Here is a 14,144-nt window from a genome sequence, read left to right on the forward strand (position 1 = left end):
GTGTGTGCCGTAAGGGGAGAAGGCCTCCCCTTATTCCTTGGAGCCACTGCCGTGGGGCTCGGGTCGGGCCACCTCTGCCCCTGGCAAGGATCCAGCGAAGGGCTCGGTCCCCTTCCCTGCCCCAGCTCCTCCCACCTTCCCGCCCCTGCTGGAGGGGCTCTGGCAATGGGGGCTCGGCGCCGGCCCACAGGGCCGCAGTCCCGGGCGTTCCCGCCCCGCAGGCCCCGGGGAACTGCGGCGGCCGCCCCCTCTGCCCCCTCCTCTCTGCGTCCCTCCTTCCCTCCTTCCCTCCTTCCCTCCTTCCCTCCCGAATGCGATTGCGGGCGGGGTGGGAGGAGATTTCGCCGGAGTTTCCATTTCATACCTCGCGGCTAAACTTTCTTTCTGTGTCTCGCCCTCTTGCAGTCTGCAGCTTCTCCTGTCATCGGAAATGCCAGGCCAAGGTAAGCGGCCGTGGGGCAGCTGGCCCCGCGGGAGGCTTGGGGACGGGACCCTCTCGGGGTCCTGGGACGGGAGGTGGTGGTGGGGGCGCCAGTGGGGGCGGGGGCGGTGCCCGGGTCGTCCCCTCCTCTTCTCTTTGTTTATGCAAACTTCCCCGGGAGCGGGCTCAGGTCAAGGTGAAGGCGAGGGCCGGGGGCGGGGTGGGCGAGCGAGGAGGATCGGGGTGAGGGGCGCAGCGCGAAGTCTGGGCGGCTACTGAAGGTGGCTGGTGGGGACCCGAGCTTCGAGAGACAGAGAGGCCTTTGAAGATATTTCCCCTAGTTTTCAAGGTAGGGTGGGAGTCTGGAGGGGGAGGGGGGTGCAGTTCAATTACTCTGCGGGCCACCCAGAGCCCTGGTTGGCCCAATTTGGGCAGCTTAGAATAACTCGGGATGAGTCCAAAGCCACAGGACCTCAAGAGCGAAGGGGAGAGATAGGGGAAGTGGGAATGAAATAGGGAAGAGTCTGAGGTCAAGGTGGCACTGGGCCTGGAACCTCCTGACCTGCCATCCTGCTCTCTGCTGGCCAGATCCCACTTTGGTCCTCGATTTCCCCATCAGTGTTTCCAGGCCGGACTTTGTGGGAGAGGACAACTGAGGCAAAAAGACCGGGGTGGGGGAATGCTGGGTCCTGGTGGGTCAGGCTGCCAGACCCCTGCTGCATCCTCTCAGGCCAGGACAGAGGGATGATGGATTAGCTGGTGGTGGCTTCTTGGAGTAATGAGAGGTGGGAGGTGGGGGGCGGGGGGTGGATTATGAAGGATTATTTGGGAAGGAAATTGTTCTGTCTGGCGGGCTGAACTCTTTGGAGGTGGAAACGCTTGACCTTAACCTTTCGTATGCAGCCAATTTCTGCGTTGTCCCTATTACTGCTTATATCCGCCCTGTCCTCTCACCTCTGCCTTTGCCGTTCACATTTGGTCCTTTGGAAAGGAGTTCGGTGAATGGAAGGAGGAAGGAGAATACTTCAAAAAGGAGCACTGAGCAGTTGAGGTGTAGGATTTGGCACTTCTAATGCTCTACTTCTTATTAGCTGGTGGACCTTGGGCCAGTCATGTAACCTCTCAAGGATATGGGGATAAGAACAAGTTGTTATGAGGATGAGCTGGGATAACGTGTGGGAAGTGCCCCGCACAGTGCCTGACACTTAGTAGACACTCAGAAACATAGCAATTGATTATTATCAATTTGTAGCTCAGGGCCAAATATTTTTTCAAAGAAGCGTGCTGATAGATCAGGCAGGTGTGTGAGGGATTCCACTTCCTCCTGAATGACCTTGCTCAAGCAAAGTACACAGCCTTGCTGGGGGCATCTCCCCACCTGTAAACTCCAGGTTGGAGTGTTCTCCTAGCAGAGGTGCCAAGGGCCTGGCTCTCAGTGGGCACATCTGTACAGTTTCTGCCTCTCCCTCATCTTCCTTCTACCTTTCTGACTTCTCAGCCTTTTCTTCTCCAGGTGGGGAGTGAGTTTCTGCTTCTCTCTTATCTCTCTCCGTGTTCTCTTCATCGAGAGCAGACTTTTCCCACCCTTGACCCCAGAACCTTCCGGTGTTCTTGCTTCTCCCCAGTCTATCCCCACCCCCACCTCCTTACCTGCACCTGTTTCTCTTAGTAACAACGAACATTTGTACAGTGCCCTAGGCCTTAGACAGCGCTTCAGTGCATTATCTGATTTTATTCTTCTAATTCCATCAGAGCATAAAACAGGCCAAAAGATCCTGTTTTACACATAAGGAAACTGAGGCATCCAAATGTCGAATGACTCACAGTATCATTCCTCACCCGTTTCTGTCCCTGGGCCTTTGTGCTTCCTTCTACCAGCAGACATTTCTGATCCTCACTAACCTCCCTGCCCCTTTGCCTTCCTTCTCTTATGGCAGCAGATATGGTTAGAAACTGGCAGTGAGGAGTCTGAGTGGGGCCCATAGGGGGCCCGGAGATGCTGAGCAGTGTGACAGAAGTTGGCCTCTTGTACACCTGCCTCCTGTGTGGAGACAGAGGGGTGCCAAAGTTGACTTCTGTGTGTATGTGTGTGGGGGGTGGGGGGTGGTGGTGGTGCAGGGAGTTGTAGCCTGCCTGGCAATTCTGGCAGGTACGGGGAGCTCAGGATACACTGAGCTCAGCAACCCTGCTCTGCCCAGCCAAGGCCAACCAGGAGGGAAGAGGTGGTCTGGCAGGGCAGTGGCCGGACAGACAGATGGGGCTTGTTATAGGATTTTCCTCTATAGGAAATGGAACCCACTGGTGGTGTGAGTTGCACTCAGCTGGCAAGTCTCCCCACAAGCCACAGCTCTTACTGTTGCCCTGCCCTTTCCTCCTGCCTAGAAGGGTGACGTGAACCCCAGAGCACACAGCAGAGCTCTGTCCTCTGGGTGTTATAACCAGGTCAACTTGGAGGTCCTCTCATCCATCCCCCTACCTTGAGGCGGAGCTCATTAAACAAGTGTTTACTGAACACTTCCTGTGTGCCAGACACTGTTCTAGGTGAACAAGACAGATAAGGCCTTTGCCTTCATGGGACTGACATTCTAATAGGGGAGATAGACGATAAATAGGCAAGTAAGTCATGTAAGGAAATAAGTTAGAACAGTGAAATTAGAGAAGGATTAGGCTCCGGTGGCCCAGGAAAACGACTCAGAGGAAGTATTGGGTAAGATGAGACCCAGCTGATGTTACATGATGATCTGAGAGATTAAAAAGAGCAAGTGCAAAGGCCCTGAGGTGAAATGAGCTTGTCAGGCTTGAAAAAAGTCCACTGGTAGGGAGTCGTGAGCCCTGGAGGGTATGCTCAAATACCTCTATCGGATCTGATCTCTGCTTTGAGAAGGCCACTCTGGCCTTGAGCAGGCATCGGGAGATGGGCCACTGATGTTGCTCAGGTGAGAGAGGCTGGTGGATTAGCCTGTGGCAGGAAAGACCATGAGAAGGGGCCAGGTCTGGGATGCATTCTGGGGTAGAGCCCAGAGCCTAGCTGATGAATCGGGATGTTGGGTGTGAGAAAGAGAATGGACTCAAGGATGACTCCCAGGTTTTTGGCCAGAGCCACTGGGTGCACGTGGTTCCATTTACTGTACTGAGATAGATGAAGTGTGTGAGAAATTTCTAGGAGGAAGGCGCCAGAATTTCTGCTTTGCTTGGTCTCTTATTTTATGGTTCTTTTCTCACACCCTGAGGGTTTCTTGCAGAGGCTGATCTTCTCCTGTCCTATTAAATTCACCCCTCCAGTAAGTGGCTCGTTCTGGATGCCTTCATATGCCACCTTCTAGACTGTTACTGCAGCATGAACCCATGGTTTGGAGAAAGGCCTGTATTATTTATCTGTAGCAATACAGTGTAACAAAGTAGCCCCAAATTTAATAACTTAAAGCAGCAACAAACATTTATTATTTCATACAGTTTTTGTGGGTCAGTAATTTGGGAGCAGCTTAGCTGGATGGTTCTGGCCTGGAGTTTCTCAAGGAGTAGCAGTCAAGATACTGGCTGGGTCATAGTCACCGGAAGGCCTGACTGGAGCTGTGGGATCCCCTTCCAGCGTGGTTCATTCATGTGGCTAGCAAGTGTGGGCTGGCTGTTGTCTGGGGGTCTCAGTTTCTTGTCACAAGGACGTCTTCATAAGGCGGCTTGAGTGTCCTTATAACATGGCAGCTGGCTTCCTCAGAGTGGGTGATTCAAGAGAGAGCAAGATGGAAGCCACCTATCTTTTATATCCTGGCCTTGAAAAACAAACACTGTGATTTCTACAATATCCTATTGGTTACACAGGTCATTCTCATTGAGTGTGGAAGGGGCCTATAGAAGGACATGAATACCTGGAGGCAAGAATCAATGGGTGCTATCTTAGAGGCTGATAGCCACAGATGCCCAGAGAGGGCTAGGCTGATCTGGCGCCTGGGAGGCCACAGGAGGGGGATGGGAAGCAGACATACCTGGGTTTGAACTCTATCCCTGCTGCCTTCCAGCTATGTGAGCCCTGTCTTAGAGGATTAAATGCACATTGGCATATAATAGCACCTTTCTCCTTTTTTGGAACCGCAGGCGAAGACTGGGAAGGAGCCCAGATATTCTGTTCCTTGCCCCTTGGACCTGCTTGAGAGAAAATTCTCAGTGCTAGTAGAGGAGGAGCCTCGGTGCTGGGTGCAGAGTAGATGTTAAGTACGTGTTTATTGCACAAATAAGGGTAGAGAGGTATGTTGCATACTCAGCTTCTAGAATAGTGCCTGGCCCAAAGTAGGGGTTCCAATGAAAGAGTAAAAGAGGAGAATAAAAGACTGTTGAGAAGCAAAAGGTTTCTATAGGGAGAAGCTGGGGGAGGGGTGGCGCACGTGAGAGCAGGTAAGAAGGAACAGCGAAACCATTTTTAAATTCCCCTCCCAAAAGCATCTCTATCCTTTGACACAGAGATGCTCTTACTAGTAATTCTGATCATTTACATTTTCTAGTTGGGGTATAACTCACATACAGTCAAGTACATAAATTGATAAATCGGTATATGTATATGAATCAGATCAAGATCTAGAAGATTTTCAGCACCCCAGAAGCAGCCCGTATGGTCCCCTCCAAGTCAATATTCCTCCAAAGTAATTGTTATTCTTACTTGTACCATCAGAGATTAGTTTTACCTCCTTTTGAATTTTACATAAGTTAAATCATACAGTATGTTTATGGCTTATTTCATTCACTCAATCTTATATCTGGGAGGCTCACCTATGTTCTTGGGTGTTGCAGTGGCTCATTCTTTCTATTGCTATGTTATATTCCTGTGTTGAAGCAACCATAATTTATTTACCCATTCCACTGTCGATTGCCACTTAGGCTCTTTCCGGTTTTGGGCCGCTGTGAACAGATCGGCTCTGAATACTGAATCACCTGTGTCTACACAGAACTTCGTAATATACAAAATGTTTTCACTGACTTTCTCAGTTCTGTGAGGTGGGCAAGGCTCATGGTAACCCCATTTTATAGATCTCAAATTGAGGTAGAGGGAGGGTTACCCACTTTGGCTAAGGGCATCTGAGCATAGTGGCCTTCTATACAATTCTGACGCTGCCCTGGGATAAATAAGTGGAGAGCCGGTGAGAAAGGAAGAGAGAATGAGAGTGCGCGAGAGAAACAGATGCATAGGAAGAAGGAGCTGGTTCAGGCCCTGGAAACTCAGGGTAGTTGAAACCCTACTCCCCAGGGCTCCTCCTAAGTCTCCTGAAGGAAGCAAGTTCTACGCCTCCCTTAGTCCCCACCCTTATGTTGCATAGGGGTTCTTATCTGGCCCCAATTGTTTCTCTCTTGTTGAGGATTTAAAATGAATGGCCCAGGATTTGTCTTCCACTTGTGTACACAATAGATTTTCTTCTGTTTTGCTTTTCTCCTCGCTCCCTTGCTATGTGAGTCCACAACCTCCAGGTACATTTTATTTTACTTTAATTTTCTAAAATAGCTTTCTCTTTTTATTGTAGTTAGCATACAATATTACATTCTTTCAAGTGTACAACATAGTGATTAGACATTTATATAACCTTCCACCCCAATAAATCTAGTATTCACCTCACACCACATCTAGTTATTACAATATTATTGACTATATGTATTTCCTATGCTGCACTTTATAGCCCCATGACTATTTTGTAACTACCAATTTGTACGTCTTAATTCCTTCCCTTATTCCAGCCATCCCCCAACCCACCGCCCAATCTGGCAGCCATTAAAATATTCTCTGTATCTATGAGCTTGTTTCTGTTTTGTTTTTTTGTTCTATTTTGTTTTTCAAATTCCACATATAAGTAAAATCATATAACATTTGTCTTTTTCTAACTTATTTACTGGCATAACATCCTCTATGTCCATCCATGTTGTTACAGATGACAAGATTTCATTATTTTTTATGACTGAGTAAATTCCATTGGTTATATGTACCACTTCTTTATCTGTTCATCTGTTGATGGACATTTACGTTGCTTCTATATCTTGGCAATTGTAAATAATTTTATGATGAGCATATGGATACATGTGTCTTTTTGAATTGGTGTTTTGGGTTTCTTTGGATATATATTCAGAAGTGGAATTACTGAGTTTTCTCTTATTATATAGCTTTTGTTTTAGAGTCTATTTTGTCTAGCATAAGTATTGCTACTCCGGCTTTTATTTTTCTGTTTCCATTTTCATGAAATAGCTTCTTCCATCCCTTTACTTTCAGTCTGTGTGTTTTTCAGTCTGAAGCGAGTCTCTTGTAGGCAGCATTTGTAAGGGTCTTGTTTTCTTATCCATTCAGCCACCTTATGTGCTCATTTAATCCATTTACATTTAAAGTAATTACTGATAGATGTGTAGTTATTGCCATTTTATTATTTATATTTTTGATCTTTTTTTCTCTTTTTAAGGAAGTCTCTTTAACATTTCCTGTAATACTGGTTTGGTGGTGATGAACTTCTTTAGCTTTTTCTTGTCTGTGAAGCTCTTTATCTGTCCTTCGATTCTAGATGATAGCTTTGCTGGGTGGAATAATCTTAGTTGTAGCTCCTTGCTTTTTATCAGTTTGAATACTTTGTGCCACTCCCTTCTGGCCTGCAAAGTTTCTGTTAAGATATCAGCTGACAGTTTTATGGGAACTCCCTTGTAAGTAACTAACTGCTTTTCTCTTGCTTCTTTTAAGATTCTCGCTTTGTCTTTAAACATTGGCATTTTAATTATAATGTGCATTGGCGTGGGCCTCTTTGGCTTCATTTTATTTGGGACTCTGCACATCTCGGGCTTGTAGGTCTATTTCCTTTGCCAGGTTAGGGAAGTTTTCCATTATTATTTCTTCAAATAGATTTTTATTTGCTTGCTCTCTCCTCTCCATCTGGTAACCCCTATGATGCAAATGTTGGTACATTTGATGTCCGGAAGCCCCTTAAACTATCCTCAGTTTTTGGATTCTTTTTCCTTTTTGCTGTTCTGATTGAGTATTTTCTGCTACCTTGTCTTCTAAATCGCTGATTCGGTCCTCTGATTCATTTAATCTACTGTTGATTCTCTCTGACGTATTCTTCATTTCAGTTTTTATGTTCTTTATTTCTGAGTGGTTCACTTTATGTTTCCTGTCTCCATGTCGAAGTTCGCACTGCAATCATTGAGAATGCTTATAACCAGTGTTTTGAACTCTGCATCTGGTAGATTGCTTATCTCCATTTTGTTTATTTCTTTTTCTGGAGTTTTGTTCTGTTTTTTTCATTTGGGACATGTTTCTTTGCCTCCTCATTTTGGCTGCCTGTGTTTTTTTTTAATAATAAATAAAATGCCAGGTACGTTTTATTTATTTTTAAGGAGACTTTTAATTTTGAGTTGTTTTAAATTTACGGAAAAGTCTTAAAGATAAGAGTGCCTGTGTAGCCCACACCGTTTCCTCTGATCCCCAGATTCATTTTTGAGAAACACTGTTTTTCACTCTTGATTTGCCACTTGTGTTGAAATAGCAGTCCCAGCTAACAAGAGCAGCTCTTTCCAGCAAAATGCTCATTGTTCATTCCAGCTCAGATGAGAGTTAAATAAAAGAACCAGACCTGAATTTTTGACCAGGCATCCTTCATCCTCTGGGTAGTTCCTTCTCACCTCCTTTAGCTCTTTCCTACCCTCTTCCCAGACCCTGTACCTCCCTGTCTCAAGCACCAGGTAGGGGGAGGGAGGAGACTACAGCAATGATTTGGTCTCTTCCCTTTTATCAAAGGGGTTTAAATCCCATTCTTTAAGCTTGAAAGGAAAGGAAATCCCATAATTAACCCCCACCTTTCAGTCACATTACACATCACTTCTCCTGCTCTCTCATAAATACGCCCTCAGCCTTCTTTCACAGTTGTGTTGGAGGCTTGTTGTATTCTCCTTCTACTAGGAATACCTTGATTGAGGAGAGGATTCATGGCCCCAGTACCCACAGTTTCTCTGAGCCCAGTGGAATTGGTAAGCTCTTTGGCCGTGGAGACAGAATGTTGAGTTTAAATCTTGACTATGTTGCTAACTGGCTGTGTGACCTTGGGTAAGTTAGTTCACTTCTCTGAGCCCCAGTTTACTCATCTATAACATGGGGATTATAGTAGGACCTATCTTGTAGGGCTCTCATGAGCACTGAGAATGCCAACCTCAACATTAAGTGATCAAAGTTGCTAATATTAATTATTTTGTATTCCTTCTGCCTTCTCCTAACTTATAAAAGGTGGGGAGAATTTGTGAGACCGATTTGTGAGGGCCCTGGTGTCAAGACTGGACACTTGCATATGTTTTATTTCTCTTTCTCTCCATTATCAAGAAAGAGTGAGGAAATCAAGCAGGTGAATATAATGTGTCTTTTGCTTGTTTATTTGCCTCAGGGTACCTGAGATCTATAGCAGCATCTGGGACCTTATTTGTACATTAGAATCACCTGGGTGCTTAGAAAATACTGATGCCTGGGTTCTACTCCTTAGAGATTCTGATTTAATTGTTTTGGGGCATGACCTGTGTGTTGGGATTTTAAAAAGTGGTAATCAGTGGTAGGCGTGTCTAATGGTAGAACCATTCTGGAAAAGAGTCTGATTGTTCTGTAAACGTTAAACATACACTTGCCATATGACCCAGCATTCCCACTCCAAGGTGATTACCCGAGAGAACTAGAAACATGGCCACAAAAAGACTTGTATATAAATAGTCATAGCAGCTTTATTCACAGTAGCCCCTTACTGGAGAAAGCCAAATTCTGTAACAGGTGGATGGGCAGAAAAATTCTGATATAATGGCCCAGTGGAATACAGCACTCGGTAATAAAAAGGAATGAACTATTGTTATGCACAAGATGTGGATGAATCTCAAAAATACTGTGCTGAGTGAAAGAAGCCAGACACAAAAGAAGACGTACTGGATGATTCCATTTTTATGAAATTCTCAGCAAGGCAAAACTATCGTGACAAAAAGCTCTTTAGGAGTTTCCTAGAACTGGGGGTGGTGGGAAAATTGACTGCAAAAGGATGTGAGAGAGCTTTTTCTGAGTGATAGAAATGTTCTTGATTGTGGTGGTGGTTATGCAGATTTGTACATTTGTCAAACTCATTGGACTCTATGCTTAAAAGGGATGCATTCATTGTATATAAATTATATCTCAGTAAAGTTGATTTAAATAAAAGCTTCCCAGATGAGTCTCCTTTGCAGCCACATTTGAGAAATGCTGGTCTACCACTTCTGAAGACCCATCTCTGTTCTTGCTGTCTTGATCAGCACTGAGCACAGTGCCAAGTGTATTTTAGTGCTCTCTGGGGCCAAAGGCCTCTCTTACCCTTTTTTTTTTCTTTTGTTAACAACTTTGTTGAGGTATAATTCACATACCGTACAGCTCACCCATTCGAAGTGTACAATTCAATGGTTTTTTGTGTATTCAGTGTTGTGTGGCCATCACCAGTCAATATTAGAACATTTTTATCACCTCAAAAGGAAACACCATCTACTATAGCTATCACTCCTTTATTCCTCCACCTCTTCCCCTAATGCTGCCTCAGCCCTAAGCAACCATTCATTTACTTTATGTTTTTACATATTTCCCTATTCTAGACATTTTATGTAAATGGAATGATAGAATGTATGGTCTTCATGTCTGGCTTCTTTTATTTAGCGTATGTTTTCAAGGTACATCCTTTTTATGACTGAGTAATATTCTATTACATGAGTATACCATGTTTTGTTTATCCATTTATCGGTTGATAAGACATTTAGGTGGTTTCTGTCTTTTCGTTAATATGAATAATGCTGTCATGCATATTTATGTACAAGTTTTTGTGTGAATGTACATTTTTACTTCTCTTGGGTATATACCTAGGAGTGGAATTGTTGGGCCATATGGTAACTTGTTTATTTTGAGGAAATGTTTAACTGTTTTCCAAAGTAGCTTATATAAATTTCTAGGTCTGCTGTAACAAAATACCACAATCTGGATGACTTAAAATAATAGAAATTTAATTTATTATCTCATGGTTCTGGAGGCTAAAAATCCCAAATCAAGGTATCTGCAGGAACATGCTCCTCTGAAAACTTTAGGGGAATCCTTCTTTGTTTCTTCCTAGCTTCTTGTGGTTTGCTGGCAATCCTTGACATTTCTTGGGTTAAAGATGCATTGCTCCAATCCTTTGTCTTCACATGGTATTTTCCCTACGTGTCTTCACATCATCTGCCCTCTGCATCTGTCTGTGTGTCCAAATTTCTATAAGGACACCAGTCCTACTGGATTAAGGTCCACCGTACGATCTCATTTTAATTTGGTTACCTCTTGTTTAACTTGAAGACCATACTTTCTAATAAGGTCACATTCTGAGGTACTGGGGATTAGGACTTCTACACATTTTTTTTGAAGGGACACAATTCAACCCATAACATTGCCCTACTATTTTACATTCTCTCCAGCAATGTATGAAGGTTCTGATTTCTCCAAATCCTTAATCAACAACTATCTGACTTTTTGATTATAGCCATCATGGTGGATATGAAATGGCATCTCATTTTGATTTTGATTGGATTTCCTTGATGACTAATGATGTTGAGTATCTTTTCATATGCTTATTGGTCATTTATAAATCTTTTCAGAGAAATATCTATTCAGATTCTTTGCTCATTAAAAAAGTTAGGTTGTCTTTTTATTATTGAGTTATAAGAGTTCTTTAATGTTGAGGATACAAGTCTCTTATCATATGATTTGAGACATTTTTTCCCCATTCTGTGGGTTGTCTTTTCATTTTGTAGCACAAAAGTTATAAATATTGATAAAGTGAACTTTATCTATTTCTTTCTTTTATGAGTTTTGTTTTTAGTGTCATAGCTAAGAAGCCATTGCCAAATCCATGGTCATGAAGATTTATCCCTATGTTTTCTTCTAAGAGTTTTATAGTTTTGGCTCTTACAGTTAGGTCTTTTGCCCATTTCGTGTTAATTTTTATATATGGTAAGAGGTAAGGGCTCAATTGCATCCTTTTGCATGTGCCTATACAATTGTCCCAGAACCTTTTGTTGAAAAGATTATTCTTTCCCCATGGATCTTGACGACCTTGTCAAAAATCAGTTGATCATAGATGTGAGGGTTTATTTCTGGACTCTTAATCGTATTCCATTGATCTGTATGTCTATCTTTACACCAACATCACGCTATTTTAATTATTGTTGCTTTGTTTACAACTCTTTTGAAATTGGGAAATGTGAGTCTTCCAAATTTGATTTTCTTTTAAAATATTTTTTGGCTATTCTGCATCCCCTTGAGTTTCCATATGAATTTTAGGACCAGCCTATTAATTTCTACAAAGCAGCCAGCTGGGATGCTAATGGAGATTAAATTGAATCTGTAGATCAATTTGAGAATATTGCCATTTTAACAATATTGAGTCTTTTGATCCATGAGCATCTTGGGATGTCTTTTCATTTATTTAAATTTTCTTTATTTCAACACTGTTCTGTAGCTTTCAGAGTACTGTAAGTTTTGTACTTTTTTTTGTTAAATTTATTCTTGTGTATTCTATTCTGTTTGATGCTATTTTAAATGGAATTGTTTTCTTAATTTCATTTTAAGATTGTTCATTGCCAGTGTGTAGAAATACAATTGATTTTTGTATTTGATGATTTATCCTGCAACCATGATAAACTCATTTGTTAGTTATAATAGTTTTTAATGGATTCCTTAGGATTTTCTGTATACAAGATCATGTCATCTATGCATAGAGATACTTTTACTTTTTCCATTCCAACTTGGATGCCTTTTCTTCCCTTCCTTCCTTCCTTCCTTCCTTCCTTTCTCTCTCTCTCCTTTTCTCTCTCTCTCTCTCTCTCTCCCCCTTTCTAAGTATTATGAACTCATGGATTTAAACATATTTTATGTCATTTTTGTCTAGAAGTGGCAAGAACAGAAATCCTATCTTATTCTTGATAATTATTTATTGACATTAATTGATTTTTAGTTGTTAAAAAACTTTGCCTTCCTGGGATAAATCCCATTTTGTCATGGTATATAATTCTTCTTATTATATGTTTCTGAGTTCTATTTCTAGTATTTTACTGAGGAGTTTTGCATCTCTATTCATAAGATACAGTGGCCTTTTTTTTTTGTAATGTCTTTGGTTTGATATCAAGGGTAATGATGGCCTCATAAAAGAATTAGGGAGCCTTCTCTCCTCTTGAATTTTTTGGAATAGTTTGAGAAGAATAAATGTTAATTCTTCGTTGAATGTTTGGTAAAATTCAGGTGAAGCCACCTGGGCCTGGGCTTTTCTTGGCGGGTAGTTTTTTGATTGCTAATTCAATTTGTTATAGGTCTATTCAAATTTTCTATTTCTTCTTGAGTCAGTTTTGGTAGTCTGTATTTTTTTAGGAGTTTGTCTATTTCATCTTAGTTATCTAATTTATTGACATACAATCGTTCATAGTATTTTTTCAAAATTCTTTTGATTTCTGTAAGGTCAGTCGTAATGTACCCTCTTTCATTCCTGAGTCTAGTAGTTCGAGTCTTCTCTCTTTTTTTCTTTTTTTAATCTAGCTAAAGGTTTGTCAACTTTGTTAACCTTTTCAAAGAACCTACTTTCTCTCTTACAGGGGTTTCACTTTGTTTATAGCCACTGTTTATTGAGTGCCTCTGCATGGTGGCTACTTGATACTTATCTCATTGAATCGTTGAAAAACCACACATAAAGCAGATGTAATTGGCTGTACTGTCAAATGGGAAAATTGCAGTGAAATGCTTTGCACCGGTACATCTAACGGGCAGTGAACCTGAGTTTCCAGCTCAGGTCTGAATGTCTGGCTCTAAAGCCAAATGGATTCTCACTACAACAGAGGATCCTGTTCCACTTTAGGCTCTACTTTCTGTTCCTTTGGCCTGTTTTATGATTTCCAAGGGGAAGAGCATGAGTCACCATTCCTTTGCATCACCTGTTCGTGGGCTTCAGCCTCACCTGGTGAGCCTATTAAACATGTCCCGGCCACTTTGGTTCAGTGGATCTGGGTTTGGGTCTGGTCATCTGCATTATTATCTAACCCTCCCAATAATTCTGATGCTAGGATCCCCTGATGGTACCGAGTAACTCGTGTTTGCCCCTGGAATCTCCTCAGCTCCAGTGGGTGCAGGGCCCCAGGAAGCCACTGGTTCCTCTGGACTCTGCTGGCTTCTGCTTCCCCTGGGGTGGGGTTCAAGGATGAGGTCAATCTTGGGTGGGAAACCATTTTCTCTCTGTTTTATAAAAATTTGTGAGAAGTTGTAACAACCACTCCCCGCCGCCCCCAATCTCCTTAAAGTTCTCTCTGTGGTAATAGAGTGTAGGAACTTCAGAGGTTAATATGTAGGCTTGGAGTATGTCACAAACGGTCAGACACACACACACACACACACACACACACACACACACACACACACCTTGTTCCCCATCACAGTGAGATAAAACCATTGCTTTAGACTTGGGCTACATCCCAGAAAGGAAAAACAAACAATTCCTGATAATCAATGCTGAATTTCCATTTAAGGGGAAAACTTCTGCCTTAATAACAATCATTTGTGTTGACATCATCATCTCATTCAAAAACAGATCTCAGCAAGATAAAAAAAAAAAAAAAGTTTGCAATCGCCAAACATCCTATTCAAATCAGCAGAAGAGGCCAAAAGCAAACGGCATTTTTTTTTTCCTTCTGTCCCCTGCAGTCATGCTCA

The 14,144-nt window shown here is 42.7% G+C and overlaps 1 protein-coding gene across 3 annotated transcripts in view; it reads left to right on the forward strand.

The window, feature by feature from the left end:
• The first annotated feature begins 261 nt into the window (after positions 1 to 261).
• The window catches only part of TNS1 (tensin 1), a 167,420-nt gene continuing 153,537 nt past the window's right edge, over positions 262 to 14,144 (forward strand). For 2 of the 3 annotated variants that reach the window (XM_015585417.2, XM_015585418.2), the window contains exon 1: positions 262 to 443. In XM_015585417.2, the coding sequence (XP_015440903.1) occupies positions 312 to 443 (132 nt within the window). In that variant the 5' untranslated portion in view covers positions 262 to 311. The remainder of the gene's footprint in view (positions 444 to 14,144) is intronic. The other variant, XM_015585415.2, reaches the window with a different exon arrangement.

This window comes from Pteropus alecto, unplaced genomic scaffold (assembly GCF_000325575.1).
Source record: "Pteropus alecto unplaced genomic scaffold, ASM32557v1 scaffold110, whole genome shotgun sequence".
Taxonomy (NCBI): domain Eukaryota; kingdom Metazoa; phylum Chordata; class Mammalia; order Chiroptera; family Pteropodidae; genus Pteropus; species Pteropus alecto.